This window comes from Erithacus rubecula (assembly GCF_903797595.1).
Source record: "Erithacus rubecula genome assembly, chromosome: 14".
Taxonomy (NCBI): domain Eukaryota; kingdom Metazoa; phylum Chordata; class Aves; order Passeriformes; family Muscicapidae; genus Erithacus; species Erithacus rubecula.
Genome location: NC_136666.1, coordinates 1,666,929 through 1,683,772, shown reverse-complemented (window position 1 = coordinate 1,683,772; position 16,844 = coordinate 1,666,929). Strand labels below are relative to the sequence as shown.

The following is a 16,844-nucleotide window of genomic DNA, read 5'->3' as shown; positions in this document are numbered from 1 at the left end:
TTGGGAGCCCTCCCTACAGCCCTCCCACCATTCCAGCCCTTCATCCCTGTTTTCCTCTGCCCCTCTCCTCCAGCCAGACTGTGCCTGGGAATTGGGACTGTCTGTACAGCTCTCTTATTGCAATTAGCTCGTTAATTAGAGCCTCATCAGGGTGCTGCTGCCTCCAAGGATCTCTCCAGGGCAGAGCTGCTAACGAGGCTGGGAAGTCCCCGGCAGGAGCCCTGAGGATGGTGAAGTGGGATAAACCCCCTCTTGTCCTCTTTTGGGTGCTGGTGTCCCAAATTCTTTGCAGTGGGATGGAATTTAGGGATTCTGTTGCCTTCATTCCGTGTTTCAGCTGTAGAGGAGGACCCCATCCATCTCCCACTGCAAAGAATTTGGGACACCAGCACCCATTTTGGCTCTGTTGGATAATTTTAGGATTGTTAGATGATTGGAGGCATGGAGAGGGGTAGTGTGGTCCCTAGGAGCAAACCCAAGGTCTTTTTGGAGGGCTGCTGTGTTTAAAAACCAGGGAAACTGTAGGGTTTGTGGCAGAGAGTGACCTTTAAATCCCACCTCTCTCTGTCACCAGGGGATCATTTGAGTAGCTGATCTCTCCTGAGCCTAAAGCACAACTTCATGGGGAAGCAAATCAAGGAGAAGAGGGGAAAAAAAGATGGAAAAGGAGTGAAGGTAGATATTCCTGGACAGATCTGGCACAGGAAGAGGTGATGGACAGAGCTGTGAGCTGGGGACTACTCCCCTCTCTCCATCACCTGAACCCCTGGTCAGCATCACTCTGGGTCCTTCCCTCCTAGAGAGGTTTAAATCCTCCTGGGTGGCTTAATTAGCACCAGGACAAACTGGGGAGCAAAGCTGGGATAAGAACCGACCTTTTTTGGGGTATGGGGGAGGTGGTGTGGCTGGGGAGCAGCAATGAACTCCAAGTGCTGCCTGGATGTAAATACTCCCACCTGGAGCCCCCAGCACTTGGAGGGAGCCACAACCCAGCAAACAACAGATTGAGCAGATGCTGAGGCTGAGAAGCCTCAAAAAGAAAATCGAAAAACCACACGGCCAAAATTTGACTGAATCAGTCAAATCCTCACCTCCCTGAGCTCACAGCAACCCTGTGGAGACTCTGGGGCTGCTCCCATCACTGGGTACCAAACAGAGGGGCAAAAAGGATGGGAATAGTTATGCCCTGAGTGGGAATCACCATCCACCTTTCCCTAAAGACACACTCCCAAGTCTTTAAAAATTAATATAAAAATTAAAACAATCAAATAAAAGTTTTTTGATTTTTTTTTTTTTAATTGGTGGCAGCAGGTTTAATGCCTCAGCAAGGAGCTGCTCAAGATCATCTAAGGCAGAGATGAACCACAGGGGAAGTTGGGAGAAGGAAATTCACAGGAAAAAGAGCAAACCAGCAGTTATTTGGTGAGACAACAGGTAGAAACTCCCTTCTCTGCACCGGAGAAATGTAAGAGTGAGAAAATGTTGTTGAAATTTAGCTTTCAGAGTCCAGCTGGATGCCTGGCAGCAGAGATGTGGCCAAACAGGGATGAGGAAAGGTGTTCCTTGAGCAAAGTTATGTAAATGTATGAGCCAACTCAAGCTTAAAGGGATTATCTGCCATTTCAAAGGAATTGTGATTCTGTTCAGTGAGGTAAAAATGAACACTGACAGTTTTAATGCCCATAACTCCAAATTACTGTATTATCTCCAAGCTGTATTATCTACTCACTTGCTTGTGATAACTATTCTGTGTCACACACTAATATATAACATATCATAATTGCATGTAATAACTATTCCCTAATTGCATTAGCAAAGAAAATATTAATGGCAACACCTGATCGATGAGCTGCATACAAAGCAGTGGTGTGTAAACTTTGGAGCCAAGGGACTGGGAATTCAGTGCCAGCTCCTCCCAGGTCCTTGTTTCCTTGGCTGCTGCCACAAAACTGCTATAAATTAAAGCTGTGAGTGGAAAATAATGCTTGCGAGGCCAGGGAGAGGAGAATTCAAACCCTGCTTTCTGAATTAAGTAATAAAAAAGTGGGATTATTTCTTTTTCACTTAGAAATCTTTTTTTCTCACTGCCTGAGGGAGCTGAGCTTCTGCCACTGCTTCACGGCCTTGGGCAACGCACTCCCAGGATCTGTGTCACTGGGTTAATCATATTTACGTGCCTTTTATGAGTGTTAATGATTACTCCGGGAATGTTTGCATGGACTTTTCCAGACGCGACTCCTTCGATAAACGCTCCGCGGTGATGCTTGGGGCTGGCGGGGGTTAATCCCAGGAGGAGGGGCTCTGTTTTTGGGGCGGGGAGTGACTCTGGAGGGGTTCAGGAGCCATCCCAGGCTCGGCACACGAGATGGGAAAGCGATTTTCTGGGATTTATGTGCCCTCCGGCCACATCCCGGTGGGCTCTGCCTGGGGAAGGCTCTCTGTGCTCTCTAAGGGGGAGCTCCTGTTTCACAGGGAATCCCCACAATGCGGCTGCAATGCGGGATCCTCTTCACGGGGATTGCGCGTGTCACCGAAATTGGGAAATAAAACTCCTTAACACCGATGGAGTTGTAAAATGTAGATGTTGTTATTCGTAACTCCACCTCACGGCTCAAGATGCGCACAGTTCATCAGAAAAATGTTACAGGTGAAGGTTTTCGTTGTCACGGTGAGCTGTGCACGTGTTTTTTTAAACAATTTGTTGCTCAGGCTGCCGTGGGGCGCCTAAACCGGATTGGGCAGCACGGAATTGTTACCGAGCCCTCGGCGCTCCACAGCCGCATCACGTTCCTCGAACCGTGACTTGGCCGCCAGCCCCGCACCGGGGGGTCCCCCGCTGTTATTGGGGTGACCCCCCGATGGCACTGCCTGTAGCGGGGGGGTCCCTCCCTGATGGGGGCTGCCTGTGAGGAGAGTCCCCCCCTAATCAATGGGAGGGTGGTTCCTAATGGGGCTGCCTGGAATGGTGGCCCCTTCAATGGGGGCTCCACGCAGTGGGTGTCCCCTTAATGAACGCTGCTCTTAAAAACCATGGGGGTTCAAAACCTATACCGGGGGGCTGGCTGCAGAGGGGATCCGCGGGTGTCTCCCGTGGGGCGGGAGATGTCCCCGTCCCTCCGAGCCCGCAGCAGCTCAGCGCACATGTGCCTGCGCTGTCCTCTCTTGTCCCGTCCCTCCCCTCCCCTCCTCCGCCCGGCCCACACGCACACCCAGCCCTCTCCTGCTCCTTCTCCACCTCCTCCTCCCCCTCCTCCCACTTCCTCCGCACAAGGCGGGCTGCCTGCCGAGGAGGGGCAGCGGCTGCCCCGTTCCCCTGCTCCGTGCCGAGCCCTGCGAGGGTGCGAGCCCGCAGCGATGCGCCGGGGGAGGCAGCGCGCCGCAGCCGCAGCCGCAGGTGAGTGCGGGGCCGGCGGGATGCGCGTCCCGCAGGAGATGCAGGGATGCGGGGACAGCGGGGCGGGGGGACCCCCGGCCAGCGCCGCGCTCCCCCGGGGCTTCTTCAGAAAATCTCCAGCGGGGGGGAGGGATCCCTGCACGCCTTCCTCGGGATCGTCTGCTTCTCCTCGGGAAAGGAAAAATGCGTTGCAGGCTCCGGATCCCGGGATTTTACCCATTTATGGACACTTTAGATCACGCGGCTGATCCGCAGCGTGAGTGCGCTTAAGCTTCTGCGAGAGGTTTATTTTGGGGGTCTCCGGAGTGTTGCCCACGCGAAAGCGGCGGCCGTGGGTGTGCGGAGGGGACAGAGGGGACACGGCCACCCAGCCCTGCCACATCCACTCCTTCTGTCCTGCCAGGGGCTGAGGGCACCGAGGGGTCCCTGCCGTGACCGTAGCCAGCCTTGGATGTGACATCGGAATGGGATCCCTGCGTTTCGGAGGGATTCTAGTCCTCCAGCTAGAAAGGGATGCAGTCACTGAGCCCTTCACTGCTCCCTGAAGTTTTCGGGTTTTTAAATAAAAGTGAATATTCCTGGGGGTGTGGGGAGGTTCGACTTTAATCGCAGACAAGCCGTGGGTTGGTGCACGCATTCAATAGGGATAGTGCCCTAAAAAGCAGCTGCCTTGGTTCAGGGGAAGGCTCCCTGCAAACTTTATGGAAAAGGGACAGGATGTGGAATGAGGGAGCTGAGACCGCTGGAGCCTCTTGTTTTTTCCCCCAAATGACCGAAGTTTGGGGGAGCCGTGCCGGTGAGCTCCTCGGCAGGATCCCAAACCGGGATTGCAGCCGGGCGGGGGGAATGTGCCTCCGTACCGGTGCCGTCCATTGGTTTTGGGGAGACCCCAGGAACCTCCCCTGTACCGCCGCACCTCGGGTGGGGTTGATGGGTGGCAGCGGGTTTGGGAGGCTTTATTTCTCGATTCCTGCGGGTTGGCCGGGAGTTGGCGGCTGATTTTGGCATCACGTGGCGATGGAGGAGGCGGGAGGCTGCGGTGAGAGGCTCCCGCTCCGGGCGCCGCATCCCGGGGAGGAGGAAATTCCGGGGAGCCTGATAACACACACGGGCGCATTGTTCGGAGCTGTCGGAGCAAAAAGAGACTGAGGTGTTCCCGGCGGCCTTGGCAGGCCGGGGAGCAGCGGGAGCCCTCCCGTGTCCTTTGGACACCCAAAACGCGGATAAGGCTCCCGCGGCAGCTTATCAGGGAGGTTTCGCTGCTGCGGCACGTGTTCCCTCTGCGTTTGCTTTTACTTTTACTCCCTGCCGGCCAAACGGCAAACCTTGTGGGGAAAAAAAAAAAGAAAGCCTGAGAAAGAGGAAGGAGGTGGAAAAATGAAAATAACATTAAAAAAGAGGAATAACGGGTCGTGTTTATTCCATCCGCTGCTTTTCCCAGCTGTAGGGTTTCGGAATTACTCGCTGCATGTGTTGGGGTTCTCCTAAGCATTCCCCCCAGCGCTGATTCCCAAATGTCCCTCTCCTACCCCGCCGGCTGCAAGAGGGTTAATCCCAGAGGGGAAAAAAAAGGCTGGTGACAGCGAAAGCAGAGCAGTTTTCCAGGTGTGAGGATGGCACGGGTTGGGCGAAGTCCCTGTGGATTTCATGGAGAGAGGGCGCCCCTCTCCCTAATTTGGTTTAATGAGCTCAGCCCTATTTAACAATCCCTGTGCCCGGCTCATTCGTCCTGCTTTGCAGCCCTCCTGTCAGAATTTAGCTCGGAGCTGGGTGAAGCAGGGCGATTGCATCGTGCCCGGTGGTGTCACCCGATCCCGTGGTGACAGCAGGGCCGGTGTCACAATATCCCCACGGCGGGGAGTTGCAGTCTTCGGGGGAAAGGGAAGAAGCAGTGGGAAACGTCAGGATTCACAAGATCTGGATTTTGTCCACTCCTGACATTATCATAGCTGGGAAGGGATGCCCTCCCACGCAGCATCTCCCAGGGAGATGGATTTAAACACCACCCTCCCAAGAGATCCTTTTGGAAGGACAATAACCCAGCCTGGGGTTTTCTTCAAGCTTTGTTCAATTCGAAGGGAGCTGTTTTCTCTGAATCTAAATTAATTGGTACTACGTGTCTTGGAAATGACCCCCAAACACTTATCCTGAGGATAAAACTGCTGGAAATGATGGGGGGAGCTACTTCCAAGGGTGCGAGCAGTGAGGGAAGCACCGAGGCTCCCGTGGGGATTTTCAGATGATTCCAGAGAAGCAGTGTCCTGCCTGGGAAGGGATAAATTGTTAAAAGTTGCATGAGAAACGCACCAAGAAAGCTCAGGGAGGGGTGCAGCCTCAGTTGTGCAGTTTTGGGGTGAGCTGGGGAGCTGCAGCACCACCACCAGCTTGCTCCCTTATCTCCCCCACAGGTCTCCCCCCGTATCTGCTCTGTTTCCCCTGCTGTTGATGTGGCTTTTATCTTATCTCCACGTGCTCTTCCTCCATTTCCTCCTTGGCTTCTCTGCTAACGCTGCCACAAAAGGAAAAAAGAAAACACCCAAAAATGGAGGAGATCCTGTTGTAGGGAGCCCATCCCTGGGCTTGGCATTGCTGGGCTGTGCTGGGTGACAGGGTGACATTTGGCCATGCTGGGAGGGTGCTGGGTGATGCTCAGGATTGTCCTGGGGCTGCTTGGGTGATGTGCAGGATGCTCAGGTGGTGCTGGAGGATCCTGGTTGATGGTCCAGTGGTGCTCTTGGGGCTCAGGTGATGCTCAGAGAACACTTGGGGTTCTCAGGGATGCAGGACTGTGCTGGGACAGGCTGCCAGCTCCACCTGCTGGCACCCACCCCATAGCAGCCCCAAATCCCCCAAGGGAGAGGCTGAGCTGCTGCCTGGGGGTAAAAACCTCAAATTGCTTTTTAAGGTGGAGCTGATGACAGGAATTTTTGGCACTCTTTGCGCTGGCTCCTCACCTGAGCTGACCCAGCTTTGCTCCCTGCTGCCTGCAGCAGATGCTCTCTGAGCTTTGGCTCCAAAGCAGCCAGAGCTTTCCAGGGCTTTTCCAAGGAGACAGATGGAGAAATGCCCTGCCAGCCTCCCAGGACTCCCTCCACTGGCAGGGTAAGGGGAAGATCCCTGTGGAAAGGGGAGATCCCTGCACAATTCAAGCCCTCAGGACTGGCCACAATGTAGAAAGTGTGCAAAAGACTGTGTGTCTCCAGTTAATGCACACACAGTTACTGGATTGGATCTGCAGTGACATTCCCCTGTGGAAATGGACTGGGATCTGCAGACATTCCCAGTCCTGATCCAAGGCCTTGCTTAGTGATGGCACTAAAACTTTGTGCTGTCTGTCTACTTCTTGTTGTTTTATTTGTGTTTCATCAAAAGTAACTCGTGTGGAGACCAAATATTAGTCAAACAGCTTTTATGCAATGTTAGTTTCATTTTTTCTAAGTTTATTTTGTGTTTTTAGTTGGAAGAAAATAATGTGAGAAAAGCTTTTTATCTTATGGAAGTATAATTTTGTCTCAACCAGACTTAGCCTGGAAGTTAGTGCAAGGGTTTATGCATATTTGGAATACAAAAAGATATCTACTAACCTTTCATGTTCTGCCTTGGAAGGCTTGAAATTTATGATGATGAGGCAACATTTTTCAGAGATAACAGGAGAACTGAGTGAAACATCATCCAGAGTAAAACATTATCCAGAGTAAAACTGCCTGCCCCAGGGGAGGTACCTGGGCATTCCCACTGAGCCTGAGCACCAAATTAACCCATGGAACTTTGTGTTTCCTGTGCTTCCCTCACCCCAGATTGATCATCACGATGGAATTGCAACCTCCCAGTCTTCTTGGAAGATCCATGGGTGATGGGATCTTTCTACTCATACCCTTCCCTTGCTTTTTCTTAAGCATTTTTGAAGTGTTATTTTCATGCTTTTATATTGTTGTATTGCAATAGATAATAACCAAACCAGCTCCACCACAACCAAATTGTTCTAGAATAAACCCTATATTTTTATATATATTTTCATAAATACCAGTCATTTAGCATGATTTCACTCTGATCATCCCCAGGAGATCCATTAACAAGAGCCTGGGTGATGTTCACCTTGTGGGGAGGGTTGTAACCCTCTTTTACCCTGTGCCACTGTTGCAGTACAGACAGACACAGGACACAACACTCAAGGTTCATGTGGCCAGTTTTTATTGAGGGCAGTTGCCTTTATATAGATTTTGAGAGCCTGTGTGGTTGGTTCTAATTGGTGGATTTGGTTGCCACCCACCTTACTGGCCAATAGCTGCCTGCATCCCTAACAGCCTCAACGGGTTCCCCAACAGCCCAAACTGGTCTGGTTCTAATTGGGGTCATCCAGAGCTGTCAGCCACCACCCCAGGGTGGCTTGTAACCCTGTGTCACCCTGTGTGACAGGCTGCTGGCTGTGGACTGGCTTTGCTGATGGCTTGCTCTCTGTGTCACCCAGGCAGGCCAGCTGAGCTGTGCTGCAGGGACACTGCCAGCGATGTGTAAATGGCCTCGGAGCGGTGCTCGGAGTCTGCCGACCCCATGATCTTCAACAAGCTACCTCATCCAGAGCCTGCCACCGCCTGCCTGCCCTGCAGAATCCCTGCCACCTCCAGCCCTGTGCCCCACCCTGAAAACCATTTCAGCTACAAGGGCTCCTACTTTGCCTGCCCGCTGCAGAGCCCCGAGGGTCCCGAGCAGCCCCCGGCTGGCTGGAGCCCCGCACCCGCCTACCTGCACCACAGCCTCAGTGCCCTGGGCCAGCCTGGGCCAGCTGAGGGGCCACTGTTGGGCTTCCTGGTGCACCCAGGGCTGCAGCCCCCAGACTCCCAGAACAGCAAGGACAGGCTGAGCCAGAAGCAGCTGATGCCCAGGAAGAAGCTGGACAGAGCCAGGTGCCCGTTGCCGGTGAAGAAGCCGCTGCTGCTGAAGAAGGCAGCCCCTCTCGCAGTCCCCACACCGGTGTATGGAGCCCCTGCCTCCTTCCTGGCTCCCAGGATGGCTCTGCTACTGGGAACACAAGCACAGAGCCTGCAGCAGCGACCAGGGGTGGCAAACTGGGCCCTGCCCCCTGCCACCCACCCTCTGCACCCCAGCGAGCCCCACAAGGCCGCTCCCTGCTCCGACCACGGCCTCTCGCCGCTGCCGTCCAGCCTGGCCCTGCCTTCCAAGGAGCAGCTGGGCTCCCCCATCACCTTACCCCACTGCTGTGTCACCTTTGAGAAGTACGGGCCACCCCCCAGCAGCCCCTTCCTGGATGCAAGCTGTCCCACTGCCCAGAGCCAGAAGAAGGTGCCAGAGCTCCCCAGTCTAAGCCTGGACCCCTGGCCCAAGCTGCAGCCACCAGACATCAGCCCAGTGAGCCAGGAGAGGCCAGTAATGTGCTACCCACCCCCTCCCTACCCGCTGTCACCTCACAGAGCTGGGCCCCTCTACCACCCCCCAGCTCCCACCGTGGGGGAGCCCAGTGCCCTGCCCGCCTTTGGCTACGTGGGAAGCAGGGAGCCCTTTCCCAGCATCTACCTCAAGCCCCAAGCACCCAGCAGTTACTTTCCCAGCCCCTTGGAGCCCTATGTGCAGAGCACAGCAGGTGCCAGGCTGGGGGTGGTGCTGAGGGATGCTGTGCCCCCCAGGGATGCTGAGCTTCTCAGGAACACGGGGTATCCAAGGTTTGCCCTCAGCCCAGGCGATGCAGCCATGTTCCACAGCTCCTTTCCCAGCACAAAGCCGGGCTGTGAGCAGCACGGGGCAGACAGCCCGCAGTGGAGAGCAGCACCGAGGCACAGCAGCGCTTTCCAGCCTGTCTGCACATCAGAGAAGCTGTCTGGGGGCTCCAGTGGGCTCACTGAGACATTTCCCGAGAGAGGAGGCAGCTGGGAGAAAGCCAGGCAAGGGGAGGAGGAGCCCCTCTACCCAGGGAGGAGGAGCAGCAGCCCAGCCCCTCAGGACTTCCCCCTTGGGGGAGCAGGGGAAGGAAATGCCTGTGAGGTCAAGGATCCAGCCCAGGAGCTCATCCGCCCTTCTCCATCCGTGACTCCCACCAGGGGGCTGGAAGAGCTGAGGGACACCAAGGCTTTGTCATCCTCCCCTCCCATGCCTGTGATCCACAACGTCTTCAGCCTGGCTCCCTACCGGGAGTACCTGCAGAGCGCCGAGGAATCAAACCCCCTCCTGTTCTGCAGGAAGCATCTGTGGGAGCACTCCTCATCCCAAAACACGGGTGGCAACCCCGAGCCTGCTGCCCCCAGAGACGTCTCGGTGGGGTCCAGCCTGAGGTCGGGCAGTGGTGCAGTGCAGAGCCAAGGGGAAAGCTGTTACCCCAGCGTCCCAAAAAAGCCAAAGCCTGAGCCCCAAGAGCTGGAGTCTCAGGAGGACAGCCCTGATGGGGTGGACACTGAGGAGCTGCCCCCTGAGGAGATGGCGCTGGACCTCAGCTTCAAGAAGGGACTGGTGGAAGCTGGGGACACCCAGAGACCCACTGAATGTGTGGAGGGGACAATGAATGGAGAAGACAAGGAGGAGAAGGAAGCTGCAGGGGGGAAGGTGGGGTTGGAAGATGGTGTGCAGCCCCTGATGCCCGAGGCAGATTCTGGGGGCAGGAGCAACTTCCAGAGCTCAATCAGCTTCATGTTCCAAAAATACAAGCTCCTGGCCTCGCTCCCACCCAGCACCGAGCCCCCCCAGCAAGATGGCAGCCCCAAAGCCCCCCAGCCCAGCCCCCCCAGCAGTACCCCCACACTGGCTCACCCAGCCCCCTCCCCATCCAACCCCGCGCTGCCACCGCCTGGCCCCCAGCTCAGCATCATCGTTACCCCAAACCTTCCCCAGACCCTTCTTCTCAAAGCCCCCTCCACCCCCGTGGCAGAGAGGGTCTCGGTGGTCAAGCAGGTGGGTGCTGTCCCCACACAGAGCCCCTCGCAGTATTTCACCACCCTGCACACCTCGCTGTGTGACACGATTTCGGGCTCGGTGTCCCGCTCCTCCCCCGAGCTCCTGCGACAGTGGCTGGAGAAGGCTGAGCCAGCAGAAGAGCGGGGAGAGATTCCTAAATCCTTGTCCAAGCCCAAAAATGGCTCCAAGGCTCTCAGCCCTCACAAACCCAGCAATGGCAAGGAGATCTGGCTGGCTTTCCAGGACGTGGCTGGGCTCCTCACCAAACTGCTCTGCCAGCTGGAGAACTTCAAGTCCTCTTGCCCTTTCCCCTACGTTGTCCGGGCTGGAGCCATCTTCATCCCAATCCACGTGGTGAAGGAGAAGCTCTTCCCAAAGCTGCCTGGGAGCTTCGTGGACCAAGTGCTGCAGAAGCACAAGGTGGAGCTTCGTCCCACCACGCTCTCAGAGGAGAAGCACCTGAGGGACCTGGAGCTGAAGAGCTGCACCTCCCGCATGCTGAAGCTCCTGGCGCTCAAGCAGCTTCGTGAAATCTACCCTGACCTGCTCAACCTCCACTGGCACAGCTCCATCCAGCAGCAGCTCGGTAGGTAGCCCAACATCTCCTGGGGATGGGTCCCAGGGGCTCTCCCAAGAATGTTCCAGCTGCACCTGCCCTCCAGGTGCTGCTCTTCTTGTGAAGCATCCAGAGGTGTCTCAGCATCCCCGTCCTACTGAGGGCTCTGCCCAGTTTTTCCTCTCTGGGTTGAGGATGGAAAAAGTTGGAGCTGGAAGGGAGAAAACTCATCATGGGGGAATCAAGGAGGTTTCTGTCAGTTCCAGGCCACCTTTGCCCATCTAAGGGTGTTGTGTTACACCTGCCACCCATGGCTGTCCCATCCAGCTGGTGACTTCACTGCTCTGTCCCCATAACCATTTGTTGCTGCTCAGGTCCATTACCAGCAACTTTATTTCTTCCAGGTTTGAGCTCAGAGACTGGCCAGCAGCCTTCCAAGTAGGTAACTCCTCTTCCATGTGGGTTTATAGGAATTTGTTTGTCATTTGTTTGTTTCTAGGGATTTGTTTGTGGAGGTGTAGTTGTGTGGATTTCATATGATGATGAGCAGCTGGAGCTGGCTGGGAGGTCTCCACTCCTTAGGCTGGGCTGGAGCAGGGAATATTTGGGATGTGGAGGTGTGCCCTCCCTAACCACTCCTTTCTCTCCCAGGTAGCCCAGCTGCCTCTGCTGTCCACAGCTCTGTCTTGTTTCGAAAAGACAGGTGTCTGCTTGGGGAGGTGTCACGATCTGCCCAACCTGAGCGGGAGTCATAACGGGTTCTTTTAGGGATCTCAGAGCGCAAAAGACACAGCAGGGGACAAAACCAGTTTACTTCTACAGAAATGCACTTTATTTAGTGCCAACCAAAATGTGATAGTGGGACAGAGAGAGAGAGAGAGAGAGAGAGAGAAAGGGGGGTCGGGATTATAGCTACCAAGACGGGCAGACGAATCCTCGTGGAGCAGCCAATAGATGTCTGTTGCTGTCTGGGGAGATCTCGGGGGTTTCCTATGAGAAAGTCACTTTTATAGTCCTTTCCCAAAGCGAGTGGCTTCTGGCCAAAAGGTGGAAGATTTATGGACTATTGTATGTGGAGCTCGTTACGCGGGGGAACAGGTGGAAACAGGACGCTTCAAGGCACAGCAAACCATCTTTGTCATTATGAGCACGCAGGGCAGCCCATACTGACCAGTCCATTGTTCTTCCATCTGTGGGAGCTTTGTTGAGTAAATGCCCCGTGACTAGTTGTCATGAGAAACCAGTCCTGGTAGGCATCACCTGCGGAACAGTCACTTGGCGTTCCTCCCATCCCTGGGCAGCGCAGGCCTCAGGCGAGGGTCGCTGGGCAGAAACAGACGAGAGGCTCGGATGGACTCTCACAGGAGGGCTGGAGCCTCCCTTGGAATGGAAAATGCAAAACATTTATAGATTTCAAATTAAGGGGTTCTCAGGCAAAGATACAAGGATAGGAATATTTCTTCAATAGGAAAATTAAAATAAAATGCAGTAGTACAAAACACTGACAGAGTCAGAGTACAGCCTGACAGCCCGTCAGTCAGTCAGGGTGTTGGTAGCAGTCCCATTAAATGGTGGCTGCATCCTCCATGAGTGACAGATGTGGTTCAGTTGAAGCAGTGCTCCTGTAGAAAGGTGTAGGTTTCTTCTGAAGGTCCAGTGGGGGCATAGATGGGTCTGGTCTTTCTCTGGGAATCCAGTGGAAAAGGCTGACTGTGGTGTTCCAAATCTCAGGTCATATCCAGGTAGGAATGCTTGGTTGGAGCATCTCACAGTGGGATGATTTAATTTTGTCATTCAGGCAGTGAGACTCAATGGCCCATTAACACAACATAGGTCTCTGGAGAGAGGACAGTTAAGGAAGAGATAAAGAACACTGCCCCACCTGGTTTTAACAGCTGGCCCATTAACAGATGATATCCATCCTGGGAATTATGAGGGATGGGTCATGGAAGAGATAAAGAACATTGCCCCACCTGGTTTTAACAGCTAGCCCATTATCCGAAGATACCTGCCTGGACAAAAAATAGGTCATGGAAGAGATAAAGAACATTGCCCCAGTTGTTTTTAACAGATAATAATAGAATAGATACTGCTGATTACATTGTGCATTGCAACCTAAGACTAGGTTTCTCTGTAGCCCCCATCTCCCTACAATACCACAGCAATTTTTGGCCTCACATGGAGCACCAATTGTCCCAATTGTCACTTGAGTGTTGGAGACAGGAATTCAACAAACACAACGGGGTTCTGCAGCAACAGCCGTGGATTATTGTCGGGCAGGTCTTTCTATAGGGGTTTAAATGGTTATGTGATTGGCTGAAGACCTTAACTCCACCCAGCTCACTGGCCAGGGAATGGGAGTGCATCCATGGTTCAAAGGGATTGGCTGAGGACCCCTGTTTGAACTTAAATCCAAGTTATCATTAGCTTGGTGTCTCGTTTAGTACATGGCATCATGAGTGGATCAGAGCAGAGTCGCTGCCACCACCACAGCCATGACCCCTGTACCAGCAACTTCTGCACCCTGGGGGAATGCTTGTGACTCGAGTCACTTTGACCAGCTCATTTGGCTTTGCAGAGGCTGAATTGTTTTCCTTTGAGGAGAACCTTGTCCAGAACAAGCTTTCCAAGTCCTCATTATGGAAATAAAGTTCCTTAGCACACCCTAGGTGTTGGAAAGAAGCTGTTTAGGTTTCACCTTGTTAATTTTGTTCAAAAGCCCATATTTTGTTCCTATTATAGTTGTAAAAGGGGGAGAAGTGTGGGGTGGATGTACACCCCCCTCAAAAGTCTGAGGTGCTCTCATGTTCTCATATTTTTCTCATGTTTTTCAGTCAATTCACAACATAACCTAGCAAGCTGACAGCTTGTCGGACGCAGAAGATTGTCAATGGTAAGATAATCTGCCCATCACCCTACTCAAACTCCTAGACTCAAATATTTGGAAGACATCAGTGGAAGAAATACGTGTGGTTTTAACTGAAATAGTTTTAATTTGAATTGTTTATTGTTTGTAGTGTTAAGTTGTAAAATTGTAACTTCTAAGTAATGTGCCTGTTGCATGCCATCTTAAAAACTTGCTCCTGAATATGAATATTACAACCCTAATGTTACATCACTGCCTGAGAAAAACTAGACTTGTCAAGTTAAGTGTAAAGTCTTATTCAAACTAAATTTATTATCCATATCATCATATTGTCTTTGTCTGCAAAGGAAAACAAAAAAAAAAATTAATACAACAAAAAGGGGGAATAGTCACAGCACAGCTAGTTTATAGCTGGGCAAATAATTTAGCCATAAATAAGAAACCAAATCAAGCTAGTGTGGTTCAATAAACTGGGCCCTGGGTAAATAAAAATAGGTTGGATTCAAACCTACAGAGGGACCCTCAGCCAGTCTCATTCAGTCCTAAATGTAGATGGGGCTGAGCAGTGTTAAGACCTCAACTAATCACATGTGTAAGCCCAGGAGATTTGAAGCCCTATAAAAAGAGGCACTAAACAATAAATGAAGTTTTTTGTCACAAAGATCTCTAGAGTAATATAGTCTCTGTCTCCAACCAGTGACCCACTGTAATACTTGGGGAGCATCCAGAGGTGCCTCAGCATCCCTGTCCTACTGAGGGCTCTGCCCAGCTTTTCCTCTCTGGGTTGGGGAGGGTGAAGTTGGAGCTGGAAGGGAGAAAACTCATCCTGGGGGAATCAAGGAGATTTCAGTCAGTTCCAGGTCACCTCTGCCCGTCTAAGGGTGCTGTGTTACACCTGCCACCCATGGCTGTCCCATCCAGCTGGTGACTTCACTGCTCTGTCCCCATAACCATTTGTTGCTGCTCAGGTCCATTACCAGCAACTTTATTTCTTCCAGGTTTGAGCTCAGAGACTGGCCAGCAGCCTTCCAAGTAGGAAAGTCCTGTTCCACATGGGTTTATAGGAATTTATGGGATTTGTCACTGTGTGGATTTCATGTGATGATGAGCAGCTGGAGCTGGCTGGGAGGTCTCCACTCCTTAGGCTGGGCTGGAGCAGGGAATATTTGGGATGTGGAGGTGTGCCCTCCCTAACCACTCCTTTCTCTTCCAGGTAGCCCTGGCATGGAGACACTGAAAGCTGATGGCAGAGTGGTAGCCATGGACAGATCAAGGAAAAAGAGGCACTGAGGAATGTGCCAAGGGCAACAGCCAAAAAATGATGGGAATGGGAAGGGCCCGGGTCCCCAAAGCTGTGGATGCCAAGACCACCAGCAGACCTGCAGCATCAGGTGCTCCCACCTCCCACCTGCCTCAGGATCCTCCAGGATGTTGACACCTTGCCAGGGCCCCTGTGGGGATGCTGCTCAGGGTGGAGAACAGCTCAGAGGTGCTCCAGGAACACACAGGGATGATGGTTGGTTATGAGCCCCTCACTGCAGCTGGAGCTGCTTCTCTTTGAATGGATCATCTTTTAGTGCATCTCCTGCCTCCATCTTTGATTCAACTGGTGAGCTGACAGGGAATGGCTGGAGTTCCAGTGGAGCTGGAGCAGGAGGAGCATGGAAATGGCCACAGCACCATCCCCAGCCTTGGAAAAAGGGACTGCAGGGATGACATCCCACCTCCTCCTCTCTCCTCTGAATCCCCCCTCCTGTTTATCTGTGCCATTCCCAATAAAGAACCCTTTCCTCTGAGATTTTCACCTTTGAAGTGCCACAAAGGCCTGGCATGACAGCAAGGGCAAGGGAATTGTGATTTGCATAGTCCAGGAATAAGTTTTTGTTGCTGTAAATGAAGACATTTTACAAATGTTCTGGATTTACCTTTATAAGGAGCTGCTGCCTTCAGGTCTTGTGTTTTGGTTTTTTTTTTCCTTTAAATACAATAACTTCTACATGTCATTTTATTTAAGCTGAAAGGCTGCAAGAAAGATTTAAGGACTCTTTAAGAAAAGAAAACCAAATCACTTTACCTCCCAGATTCTGTCCCAAAGAACAATGTGGGAGATGCACATTTAGGGACCACCTTGGTGGAGACTGAAGGGGCAGAGAGGGGAGTGATGCTGCCACACCTCTGATCCTTTCATCCCAAAGGGTTCCAGGCATCCCAGGAGGGATGTGGGCATCCCAGGACTTCTGGACATCCCCTCACCCTGGGGGGCTGCAGCAGGGTACACAGTAGAGGCCTTAAAAACTCAAAAAACCTCATTGCTCAGGTGTTCTTCAAGCTGCTGCAAGGGCATGGAGGAGCAAAACAAGGGCTATTTTTTATTTCACTACAGGGAATATTTGTATTAAACTAAGAAAATAGAGGGGGTGAAGGAGGTGACCCTACCCAAACTGTACTTATTTTAGCCAAAAGGTGTGTTTGCTACTGGGGGATTTCTGTGGTTGCCTTCCTGGTTTTCTGTGGGGATGGGGTGGCTGTGGATGGGATGGGTAAGGGGGATGCTGCTGTTCTCCTCACTCCCCCTCACCACTCCATGCCTGTGATTTGGAAAGCAGTGTTTGTACATAATGTTGTTGTTTTTATATGTGTGTAAGGTTCTGGGGAAGAAAGTTCCTTCCCTTTATTTAATTTTTTGTAAGAATATGAAGAGTTACCTCATTTGGCTTGTTTCCAGCCATGCCTTGCTTCTGTCTCTGCCTCCCAGCATGGGCACAACGGGACCTTGCTGGGGTTGGAGGGTCCCCAAATTCCCCACCCAATGCACTTGCCCACTTCTCCCTGCAACAAGCCACAAGTGCTGTGCCCAGCCCCTCTGTCCCATTGCTGGAGGCTGGATCCAGTGTCCAGGATGCCATCACAGGAGCACATCCCAGCACAAACCCCCTGGGTGACAGCCTGGCAAGAGGGTGCTGGTGGATGTCTGAGCATCGGAGAGTGGGCAGGAGTGAGTGGGATGCTCAGGGATGCAGCCTGGGCTGATCCAGTGGGGATCCCTGACACCCTCCCCCTTGTGAGCTTCCATTAGGCACAGAATCCATCTGATCCCAAAGGCCAAGTGCTGCAATCCACATCTTTTA

At 52.8% G+C, this 16,844-nt stretch overlaps 2 protein-coding genes across 11 annotated transcripts in view; both read left to right on the top strand.

Annotated features, from left to right (window-relative positions):
• Positions 1-1,484: 1,484 nt before the first annotated feature.
• Positions 1,485-16,433, top strand: LOC306808143 (uncharacterized protein C15orf39 homolog). Of its 9 annotated transcripts, none has more exons than XR_013775911.1 (6): positions 1,485-1,577; positions 7,867-10,880; positions 11,255-11,288; positions 13,685-13,743; positions 14,715-14,748; positions 14,930-16,433. XR_013775911.1 is itself a non-coding variant. In XM_079318367.1 (4 exons), the coding sequence occupies exons 1-3, from the start codon at positions 7,910-7,912 to the stop codon at positions 13,698-13,700; spliced, it is 3,021 nt and encodes a 1,006-aa protein (XP_079174493.1). In that variant the 5' UTR covers positions 7,703-7,909; the 3' UTR covers positions 13,701-13,743; positions 14,930-16,433. The 9 variants fall into 9 exon arrangements, 3 of the variants coding, with proteins under 3 accessions (XP_079174495.1, XP_079174493.1, XP_079174494.1); XR_013775912.1 differs by lacking the exon at positions 1,485-1,577 and adding an exon at positions 3,247-3,394; XR_013775913.1 differs by lacking the exon at positions 1,485-1,577 and adding an exon at positions 3,247-3,394 and having other exon boundaries at positions 7,863-10,880.
• Positions 16,082-16,844, top strand: part of LOC306808144 (uncharacterized protein) — a 31,286-nt gene continuing 30,523 nt past the window's right edge. For both annotated transcript variants that reach the window (XM_079318371.1, XM_079318370.1), the window contains exon 1: positions 16,082-16,179. The gene's annotated coding sequence lies outside the window, so the exon portion shown is untranslated. The remainder of the gene's footprint in view (positions 16,180-16,844) is intronic.